This window comes from Lampetra fluviatilis, chromosome 14 (genome assembly GCF_964198595.1).
Source record: "Lampetra fluviatilis chromosome 14, kcLamFluv1.1, whole genome shotgun sequence".
Taxonomy (NCBI): domain Eukaryota; kingdom Metazoa; phylum Chordata; class Hyperoartia; order Petromyzontiformes; family Petromyzontidae; genus Lampetra; species Lampetra fluviatilis.
Window position 1 is genome coordinate 9,480,611 of NC_136288.1, and position 12,046 is coordinate 9,492,656.

Sequence of the window (12,046 nt, forward strand, 5' to 3'; positions counted from 1 at the left end):
CATATTTTATCAAATTAGAGCGCCAGCCCCCCATCTGTTGAATGCTTCGCCGATCATTATTTGTAGCGTTGACATTTGCAAAAAAAAATTAACAATGTGCATATCCTCGGCAGTGCCCGAACTGCCCACTGCTGAGGATTTGATAGCAAATGGTGGCAAAAATTGCCTGTTGCTGTTTCCACACCCAGGAAAGAATATGACCAGAGAGATAGTAGACTATCAGCATTTTGAATAAATGTCCATTTTAGTTTATGCGTACAAAGCACTTCGCAAAAACAGTGGGCAGCGATGAGTTGAAAATCGCCATAGTTTCAGCGAGCTTTCTTTTCCTCCCAGTTGCCGCCCCACGTTTTTAGTTCGGAGTGCAAATCTATTCTGTCGCATGATGTGTTCAAAAGCTGAATGTCCAATGTCGAGGTCGACTAGCCATGATGAGAGGGCTTCAGGATAATATTTCTTGTAGTGTATGCTGAAGTCCCGTTCCTCCATTGAAGGAGTATGGACTGCAGTGGCGTACAACGTGGTCCATAGTTTGGGTTTCATGGCCACAATCGCACCGCTGTGGCATGTATTCAATGCACAGGCATCCCTCGATTTACAAAAGGGATGCGTTCGAAAAAAACACGCGTCAAAACAAAATTTCTTAAATCGCAACGGCTTTTACGATTAATGTAATACTAAACATGAGGGATGTGTTTCGGCCAGTCATTCAAACTCTACTCATAGCCTAGAAATATACACCTATATCCCTTTTCACAATGCAAACCTAATAATAAAGAACATCAATATTAAAACGATTGAATAATAATTCATTTAAAACAAAAATAATTCACCTTTTGAGAGAACACACCAAAAGATCTGCTGCATGTTGGAATGACTGGAGCGGCGATGTGGAGGCGTTGCTGTTGCACTGCAGGAACACCGTGACGCTGTCGCCGATGGATGATGCAGGCCCCCGAGTCAATTCTTGTTTGATGATCTCATGGTGCATGCCGTATGAAATTTCCTTCCCGCAGAAATTTTATTTCGTTAATCGCAAAGTGTCAATAAAATGTCATTTGCGTGAATGAGAAATTTCCTAAACCGAACGTTCATTAATCGAAGGATACATGTTTATGTTATGTGCCTTTATGGGTCTCAATGAGCCTGTTTGTGTTTATATGGGTCTGTATGAGTCTCTGTATATCTATGCATCTCTATGAGTTGGCTCATAGTTCAGGTTACAATGCCACAATCACACTACTGTGGCTTGTCTTTAATTTTCCATTCATGAAAGAGATGTGCGCAACGGCCTGTTGACGTTACGGAGTGTAATAATTTAATCTAGATTTAAAACTAATTTCCTTAGAACTGCTTTTTGTGATAAGTTTGTTGTCCTTCCCCCGCACCTCAGATTAGAACGGTTGGCCACGTACGGTGCGAAAGAAATTCAACATACATACATAACACTGTAATTATAATTTAAGGCAGAAGTACCTTCGCAATCATTGTTTTTATTTATCTGCTGGTGGTTACACGTTTCTCCAGTTAGCCTAAGTCATTACTATAATAATTGGCCGAGCTTTGTCCATTTACACTGAAACCCTAGGATATTATGGTTTCAGTGTAAATGGACTAAGCTCAGCCAAACTTAAGGCAATTTCTTCCATAATTCTTAAGAAGAATGAAGTTGGACTCTTGCACCAAGCCTACCTGCACGGTTAGATGTGTACAGTGCTCTCATGCAAGCATGAATACAGCCAGCCATCAATAGAACCTCAGAAATATTCTCACCGCTGTTATGAGTGCCATTTAAACATCTCCCGTGAATGCATGTTTAAAGTCAATACGATGACTGTTTATTGGGTAATGCAGTGTTGTGCGCCACTGGGGAACATGTGTGGTTTCACCTTCACCGACAGGCTGTTTATCACTGCTTATGTGCATCAAAGGCTCGTAATATATTGTGCAAGAAACAAGCAGTTTAAGAGTTGAATTGGTTTACTTTACATTGTTCAGGGCAAAACCAGATGCCAAGATGGAACCCACATCTGGGAGACCACAAGATTATCAGGTAACTGAATTGTGTGATTTGTATGGCACAGGTAAATTGTACTTGTAATGATACAGGACACACACGGAATTTAGAATGTGATAGGATCCATTGTAGAGCAGCCTAGCCCCACATACTGTAGTTAAATTATGTGCATACACGACCAAAGCCTTCTTAATAATGACTGATGTCATCCGATAGAGCTCAACAGGAAAATGCATGTGTAGGCAATGGCTTAGATGTGTGAGCAGCCAGTATTATATTTAGGCTGCCCAATTAACATGGAACATTGGGTCAACGTCGGTTCAGCGATTGCAAAAATTTGCCAACGTTGCGTGTTGTGATATTGAGGTGGCCTTACCCAGGCACAGCAACATCGTTGCACTTACACTGCTTAAATCTGCATGTGAGAGGATGAGGCAGACACGCCAAGGAGAAGCTTGTGAAGCTCCAATGTGAATTCAGGCAGGGGCAATAGTACACCTGACGCCATATTGTCTGTGTGCTACAGCAGAGATGACCAGGACCTACATCTCTGCTGAATTGACCTGGTCAAGGCCTACAATACTATTAATAGGCCAGGGTTGGGTTGTTCTTCGCACATTCGGGGGTCCCTGACCCTCTGCTCACAATTATTCAGAACCTTAAAAATGCTGGACAGGACCGGGTATAGCTTCGTTGCTGGGAGAGCCATTTCCCTTTCACCTTGGAGTGTGACAGTGATGAGCTCTGGCTCCTACGCTATTTTGCCACGTGGTTGAAGAAACTTTTGCGCTGCTGTATTAGACTTTAAATCGAGTTACAGATACAATGGGAGGCTGGTGGATGCCCGGGTGTGGTAATTTCTGTTACTCACTGAAGAGTTGGAGGCTCTGCTCCCCATAAAGAGGTGGGGCCTCAATATCAGTGCACCAGAATGAATATAACACCTGCCTGGGTACTCACTTATTAAAACACTCCACCCCGTAAACCCTCTACGAGTGGCTTCATGAGGAATTTTCCAACTTGGGAAGTGTATTTTTGGCCAGCACCAGCTTGGCACGCAGCGTAGGCTTCGCTCCCAATCATTTGGCCGGCGGGTTATCTTTTCATCAACGCCACATGGAAACTGCCTGATCTGTTGCTTCACACTCATTCAACCACACTCATGCCCTATCTTGTCTACGCCTGCAGAGCATGGACCCCTTTACAGGAACACCTGTGCCAGCTTGAAATATTCCTTCGTTCTGGGTTGCCACTGATACATCCAGAATTTCGGCAGACCAGATTTTGTGAGGTCACAGATCATTGAAAGATATGGACATTGTTCCATCAGTGAGTTACTCTAGCAGGCGAGGATGATTCGGCTCGGTCATGTAGCTCACGTGCTCATTCACAGAATGCCCAAGCAGCTGTTGTCTTGCTGGATACAGGCAGCTATATGGGTGGTGCAGCATGATAAAGGAGTTGGGCTGAAGAAAGAAAGGAGCGGATTTTCCAATAATTGATATAAATTATGTCAAGGGTTGGTCTCTGTAGAATATACTCGTGAAGGACGCTTTCTGGGCAGTTCAATGCAGCCACCCTCCAGCAACGGCAAAGGACAGAGAAACAACCCTTACAATAATAGAATTAACCCATAACACCCCCCGAGCTCCTGCTTGCGAGTCTACAACACTCGTATATATGGCTTGAAAGTGTACCAAAACCTTGCAGCAAACACTGTGGGTAACGTCACCGCCACTTAGCGGAGAATGACGGCTGTTGTAATTGTTGTTGAGGTGGAAAACACTCTGGGCTTGTTTCTGGTTGCGAATAATGCGCATGCCATTGCCCCTTGCAGGTGAGCATCACGATCATCGAGGCTCGTCAGCTGATGGGTCTCAACATGGACCCGGTGGTGTGCGTCGAGGTCGGGGAGGAGAAGAAGTACACCAGCATGAAGGAGTCCACCAATTGCCCCTATTACAATGAGGTGACTGCGGGAGACCTGCGTGCGTGAAATCAGTGGGGAAAGGTTGGGGGGGGGGCTGTTCAGTAGGCGAGATAAGATTATTGTTACCACACTGGGAGGCAAGCCAGGCGTGTAATTATTGAATGAGAAATGACATGCGCGGAGGAAAATGTTTGCCTGCATTCTCGCACAAGCGGCAAACGAGGCATGGGAATGCATTCAGCAGAGATGGAAGTTAGATATATAAGAGCAAGATACATTCAGATGAGCTAGAGATGAGAGATATAGAGAGGAGATGGAAGATAGATCAATAGAAGCAAGATATATTCAGATGAGCATGAGGTGAGAAATATAGAGAGGAGCGAGATGCACCGTATAAAACGAAAGATAAGAGGGATATTCATAAGCGATAGAAAATATGCAAGCGATGCATTCGGAAGAGATATACGACACGAGATATATAAATGAAATGAAACGTAAGATACAAGAGAGAGACAATGAAGAGATATTCAGAAGGGAAAGAAGAGAGGCATGAGAGATGTATTCAGAAGAGATATTAGGCAATGGAGGGCCATGTATTAAGTAGAGATGTAAAGACAAAATAGGAGAGATATATTTAGATAAAAGTACACTGGTACAGTATCTCACAATGTTCCCACCCCTCACTGAATCCTACTGCTTCTGTGTCACGTGACTCCAAAAGGCGATATTGAGCTGGACAGCTCTTTTAGTTGTTTCACACAGTTTTGTGATTTAATAAGGTTAACCAAATCAATTTAATATTAAAGCTATTCAGGGACATTCTAATAGTATGAGTAATGCCAGAGACCAGATTAAGCGAGCCCGTGGATTATAGTTTTGACAGCTCTACCCTCGGGTGTTAAGAATTCACTCTTAAGCATCCCAAGGCTGTGTGTGTTCTGGTTTTATGAGCCTTGGGAATCACCACTCAATTATCACAGAATTGTGCCATTCATTATGTTACTTCTCAGTTGCCAGCAAAGTGATCCAAACTAGAATAAACGAATTAAAACTTAAATATTGTACAACTACTTTTGAGCTTGCAATGTATTTTGCAACTACTATTAGCCTTCAATGTTTTTTTTTTATGTTGTTTATCCAACATTGTAGGTTCGAGATCTGGCCACGCGCATGTTTTTTTAATTGGATCAACTGATTAGGATGAGGTCCAATTCTATTCTAATTGTGTGCAACCCTATCCACCTCATCACAATACGCCTGATCACCTGAGCCTATCCAATCACATTAACAGCACGTGGATCATATTCAATCTCATCCCATCCAACGCGGTGTTACACCTTTACCGGGTACTCACCACTAGCATGATGCAGTGGAGGTGGCAGCAATTCTGATGGCTGTGTTTGCAGCTTATTTTGTTTACTACTGATCTCAAACTCTATTATCCCTGGATTTATCAAAATGCGCCAGTCTTTTAAATCCAAATATCTAAGTTGCCTTTCATAATATTTCTCATGTGTAAGTGCCATTGGCTATGTCCTTGTGAAATGCAATTAAGTTTTATTATATTCGTTGTATCTTCGTTTTGTCATGCCGCTGATAAACTGTCAAGAGGTGATAATGACTTAAAGCTTTCGTGACTGCAGGAATTAATATTCTTTGGTCTTTCGGTAAAGTCACATACATAGGTTCAAAGAAAATAACAAAAAATTCTAAGAAAAAAAAGACGTTTCGATCGCAACACAAGCAATCGTCATCCGAAGAAAAAAATAGCGGGAAAGCTGCTGAGGCAGGATGTTTTAAAGGTTTGAAATGGGTGTAGCCCAAGGGTCATAAGCGAAGTGGGCTAGTAATGTTAAAATGTAAGATCGGAGAGCTACCTCCACGACGACGAAGCTGCGGAGGTGGCCATTGTATTGTGAGAGATTAGCATGTCAATGTAAGATGGCTGTGTTAGTGAGACATTTAACCTGTTAATGTAAAGACATTTAACCTGTTAATGTAAAACCAGAGAGTCGAAAATAACTACTAACATCGGAAGGTAGGATGGAATCATCACAGCCAGTTATGACTTAAACTGGTTAATAATAACGTCCTTCCAATGATTGCTCAGTTTGTACCCATCTTCTCGGTTGAAATTGTGTGTCTATATATATGGATGGCTTCATGAACGAATCTTTGTTGATAGTCAGTGGGCTTGCAAAGTACCTTCGTCTTAGAGAAATCAGTTTTGTGTGAGCCCACCGCAATAAAACAATGATCAGCCACGGCCGAGGTATTGGTCCTACCGTGTTTCAAATGTGCCTTATGTTCACGAACACAGTCCGAGACATGTCGCTTAGTTTCCCAAATGTAAATACTGCCACAGACACAGCTTAGTTTGTAGACGCCGGGGTATTGTATGTCAGGGATCACATCCTTCACAGATGGATCAGATCACGAATTTTATGTACTGTGTTAAATCGAACCTGGATTTTGTGTTTGCTCATGATTTTGGAAATCTTTTTAGTGACCCCTGCTATTTATGGCAAGGTGCTGGTTTTGATTGGGCCCTCAGATGGTTCTTTCCCAACGGTTGGGGTGATAGCTTTATGGATTGTGTGGTCTTAATATCCATTCATCTTGAGAGCTTGGTGTCCGTGTCCAGTTCACTGGCTATGTGATGACGGTCAGAAATACATCGAGCTCTATGGTGTAGAGTTTTGATGAGGGAATTCTTCTGGGATGGATGGTGGTGGGAGTCAGGTTTTTAGGTAGGCATCCGTATGGGTGGCTTTCCTGTAGACAGAGTGTCTCATTGAGCCATCTGGTCTGTATTGGATTAAAACATCCAAGAATGGTAACTTGCCATCCTTTTCCACCTCCATGGTGAATTTGATAGCTGGGTGTATGGAATTGATGTGGGTGAAGAATTGGTTCAGAGCTGGTCGGCCATGTGGCTAGATGACGAACGTGTCATCTACGTACCTCTTCCACAAAGACGGGCGTAGAGTAGATACCTGGATGGCATCTGTCTCAAAATTTTCCATGAAAACATTGGCTACAACTGGAGATAAGGGAGAACCCATTGGGGTACCTTCAACTTGTTTGTAGCATTTTACATTCCAGGTGAAGTAAGTGTTGGTGAGGCAGTGTCTCACCAGGACCGTTACATCAGCATTCAGTCCTTGTTGGACCAAATCTTCAATGATTGCAATGGTGTCAATCACAGGAACTTTGGTAAACAAAGAGACCACATGAAAAATAACAAGCAAATCACCTGGAGGTACTGAGATCTCCTTAATTAACGATACCAAGTGAGCTGAGTTGAGTACAGCTGAGATGGTCTTACCAGTGAATTGTTGTAAGGTCTCAGACAGAAATCGGGCCAGTTTGTAGGTGGGTGAGTAAATGGTGGAGACGATAGGACGAAGGGATGTACCTTCTTTATGGATTTTTGGCAAGCCATACAATCTGGGTGGTCTAGCAGCAGAGGGTTTTAAGGAAAACTGCTTGGTTGGTTGGATCAAAGATGTCGAATCAGTGATGATACTGTTGGTTTTCGTAACGAGGTGGTTGGTGGGATCTCTTTTAATTTTGGAATAGCTACCATCATTAAGTTGGTCCTGAATTGTGTTATTGAATGTGGTTTTGTCCATGATAACTGTGGCATTGCCCTTGTAGGCTGAGAGGATGACGATGTCATCTTTCTTTTTTAATTGAGAAAGCTCAAAGCGCTCATCTTTACTGATGTTGATAATAGGTGTCTTAGCATTTTTGAGGATTGCAGCTATTTCCGATTTTTTTGTTATTTTCTTTGAACCTATCTACGTGACTTTACCGAAAGACCAAAGAATAGGTCATAATGACTTTTTAAAAATATTCTTCATTTTTTTCACGAGTTCCATTCTGTCTTCTTAAATAGGTGATATTGCAGAATGAGATCTCCCTCCTGTCCCAGTATTATTGTTTGAGATCAGTCATAATACTATCTACGAAAAATATCTTTAACGCATGCACGTAATTAATCACACCTACAATGCACAATCTCATCAGATGCCAAGCGCAATTGTGGTGATCGATGTTCTCCAATTAATTTTCGATGCATTTTCTTTTCAGTATTTCGTATTTGATTTCCACGTGCCTCCTGAAGTCTTGTTTGACAAGATTGTCAAGCTCTCCGTAAGTGATTAATCTGATTAAAAACCGTGCATGAACAGTTGTGTGCTGCGGGCCAATGCAATTTCTGGTTAGGGCAACTGCATGTTTAGCTGCTGCATCAATGTTGAATGCGTCAAATACTGGACCACATTTTGATTGATCGTGTAATTAAAATTACAAGCCGGAGATCATTAAAGCCATTTTCCTTCATATGACATGACAGTATGGACTAAAAGCTGTGCTCCAGCAATTGCATATACATCGAAAGAGGGGCAGGGAGAGAATGCAATCTCTATTGTAATATTTAACCGTTTTCATATTGCGAATGCTATTTCGGTGAATACAACTACAAAATAGAAATTCTCAAACCCATAAAGTATACGGCATGTAACATCATTATTCAATTAAAACAATTGTATCTACATGGGCACGTGTGAAATATCAAGCATCTACTCTAATCCAGCATGGCTCTTTAAAGGGAAGAGTTTAATATGTACAGGAAATATGCATTCAAAGTGTTCACACCGATTATAGTTATCTGCTACAATCCCCTCCATATAACTCAAACTAGCTCTATGATTTTACATCAAACGGCAAAATGTCCGGCGGTGCTAACGCGCAGATCCACTGAAGCGAAGGTGACATTTCGATTGTGTCCGTGGCAGGTCATTCACTCGCGGAACATTCTGCGCAGCGGCACGCTGGTGGGCATGTTCAAGCTAGACGTGGGCACCGTGTACACCCAGCCAGGTACACCCCCCCCTCACACCCCCCCCCTCGTAACCCCCCTCACACCCTCCCCCCTCGTAACCCCCCTAACAACCCCTCACACCTCCCCTTGCGACTCCCCCCTTTGCACCCACCCCTCACCCCCCCCCTCACACCCCCCCCTCGTAACCCCCCTAACAACCCCTCACACCTCCCCTTGCGACTCCCCCCTTTGCACCCACCCCTCACCCCCCCCTCACACCCCCCCCTCGTAACCCCCCTCACACCCCCCCCCCCTCGTAACCCCCCTAACAACCCCTCACACCTCCCCTTGCGACTCCCCCCTTTGCACCCACCCCTCACCCCCCCCTCACACCCCCCCCTCGTAACCCCCCTAACAACCCCTCACACCTCCCCTTGCGACTCCCCCCTTTGCACCCACCCCTCACCCCCCCCCCCCTCACACCCCCCCCTCGTAACCCCCCTCACACCCCCCCCCCCCCTCGTAACCCCCCTAACAACCCCTCACACCTCCCCTTGCGACTCCCCCCTTTGCACCCACCCCTCACCCCCCCCCCTCACACCCCCCCCTCGTAACCCCCCTAACAACCCCTCACACCTCCCCTTGCGACTCCCCCCTTTGCACCCACCCCTCACCCCCCCCCCCTTCACAACCCCCCGCTGACACCCCCCTTCACACCCCCCCTCATAATCCCCCTCGCAACCCCCCATCACACCCCCCCTCGCAACCCAATCTCACATCCCCCCCCCCCCCATCACTACTCGCCCTGGCACCCCCCTCACAACCCCCCTCGCTCCCCCCCCCCTCACAACCCCCTCCCCCCCTCCGCACCCTGCGTGCTTCCTCTGAACTCAACTCGCACAACTCCTTTGCTTGACCCTGGCGGAGGCTCTTGAAGTCCATGCGTCTTGGGATTAGACAGCACAACTATCATCGTCGTTGTTGTTCTTCTAGGTGATGTCATTATTAGCCAATGAATAAAATACCCCCTAGAGAGTATTTTCCCTACGCTTCCAAACTGGCTAGACTCCTTCGAAGAGGTGGGGGATACCCCTGCGTGATCTACCGATTGGCTGACTGTGGTGTGCCCATTTATACTGCTTGGTGGAAACCGGGGAGGAATTTATGAAACAAACGTTCCAACTATTTCAGTTATTGCACCAAAATATGCAATTGAACCGGCAACCTTTGAATTGGATGTCCGGTGTGCTAACCATGACACCGTAATATCAAGAGAAACGACCAGGTGTCGCCGACGCTTGCTTGTAGTCCAGGTGAATAGAAGTCAGGTAGGTGTGCCACGCACAAACATGGGGCCGTAGTGTGTGTGTGACTCCACTGGGCAGTGCGGGGTTCATGCATGGGCCATTCGAGAGCCAGTTAGTTCACAAACTAATTTTGCTGCATTGCCAAGTGTTCTCTAAATGTACGTGTGGATTTTGGCTGTGTGCTTTAGATACCTTCATCTTGGGGAAGGAAACAAAATGTGTATCAAACTCAATCTATGTGATACATAATCCTTGCCAAAAAAAAAAAACACTGGGCCTCGAGACAGAGACGGGGTGCTGAACCAATAAAGATTGTTCACGTGGTGAATTAAAAGCCGACCAGTTTAAAATCGTCACTCGATGTCACGTGCTTTACACTGGGACGTTTGCAGGTAGTTAGTCTGAGATAGAGCAAACTGGCAATGCAGATTTAGGTAAGATCGTACTTTTATCTGTGGACATTTATAATGTAGTGTAATGGGAGCCCTGGCGTGTACTGCTGAGTGAATGAAGAGAGCTGCAGTACCCAATGCTCTAGGGAGCAAGGCGTTAGCGAGGACACATTGCACGGCATTCATGCAAGCGAAATTATTTATACACACACACACTGCCATCATTTCACACTTCTGGAGGTCTATTTAATAACCCATTAAAATCATCTTTTATAAGATGTACTGTATTTGAGAAGAAGAAGAAGAAGAAACTACAACGCACAAATATAAAAAACTAATGGGAGTGAATTGGCGGTGGTGCGCAAGCCCAATGTGTCTTTCTGTTACGAGGCAGAGTTCATTACGAGTGTTGTGGTGGTGTTCATTTATTGCTTTGGCACTAATGCTCACACAATCTCTTATTTCCTTATTTGCCCGTTAGGGTGCAAAATGCTCAATAATTCACGTTTGTTGTTTTCAAGGGGGCACGCCTCTTAAGGGTCTGTACATTTTCCTGTGAAACTGAGGCCACTGTGGGTTTAGAGAGAAATCCCATCAAAAAATGTACCGGTTTGCTTGACGGAATTGAAACATGCATGACAGTCGCTAACACGCAGAGTCACAGCACAGGGCATAGACGCGGAGATTAAAGGGAGGGGGGACCTTGGTAAATATGAACAGAGCAGAACGGCATTCTCAGCCGTTGGCTTTTACACCAAAAGTTACATATTGCGAGGAGGGAGTGATCCAAGAAAACTGAGATTTTCCTTTTCCGCACGCCTATTAAGTGGGACCCTATTGCACATTTGATATTATTTTGAGTTAAATTTGTAGTAGTTAGAGATCGCAAGACATAGGGGTACATACGAGAGCAAATTGAGTTTTGGAAGCACACGTAGGCAAAAGACGAATTGAGACTGAAGCTGGCATCGGTGTGACCGCTGGAGGTCAAGTGAAAGTCACGCTCGGCGCGCTGCCACCATCGCTGGGTGGTGCTGACGCTGCCGCTCCTGAGCCAGCGGTTGAGATTCCCCAGCGGTGGTCTCTATGCAGGACAGCCACGGTTGACTTGCACGCATCTTATAATAATAATGAGTGCCTTTTGGTACGTGTGCCTTAGAACACAAATGCGATTTGTGCAATGGCTCACAGACGGATAGTCTGCCAGTAGGTGGTGATCTGGCTGTGTGGTTTTACCCAATTATGTAATTGGCAGGTCATGCTCCACATTGGGCAAATTTAATCATGATGCCAGCACACATGGCCTACTATTTTAATAATAAGAGAAATGTATTGTCGCTGAGAAGCGGACGACACATTATTTTAATACGCCCACTATATTAACCAGGGCGGCAATATGATGAAACTGCGAAACTCATGGCCTAGCAGTAGCACATTAACTCTTGTCACCACCGGTTGTGCTCATGTCACCAGTGCTGGAGGAATAATAAACGGATTCAAGCCTGCGACCAATTTAATGTCACAATGGAATGGTGGGAAGCCATGCTACTTTGCTAAGCTACAGCCCAGCTG

At 44.8% G+C, this 12,046-nt stretch overlaps 1 protein-coding gene across 2 annotated transcripts in view; it reads left to right on the top strand.

Moving 5' to 3' along the window:
* The window catches only part of LOC144935853 (otoferlin-like), a 102,132-nt gene that overhangs the window by 37,815 nt on the left and 52,271 nt on the right, over positions 1-12,046 (top strand). For both annotated transcript variants that reach the window (XM_078862671.1, XM_078862672.1), the window contains exons 10-13: positions 1,999-2,053; positions 3,855-3,986; positions 8,043-8,105; positions 8,750-8,834. In XM_078862671.1, the coding sequence (XP_078718797.1) occupies positions 1,999-2,053; positions 3,855-3,986; positions 8,043-8,105; positions 8,750-8,834 (335 nt within the window). The remainder of the gene's footprint in view (positions 1-1,998; positions 2,054-3,854; positions 3,987-8,042; positions 8,106-8,749; positions 8,835-12,046) is intronic.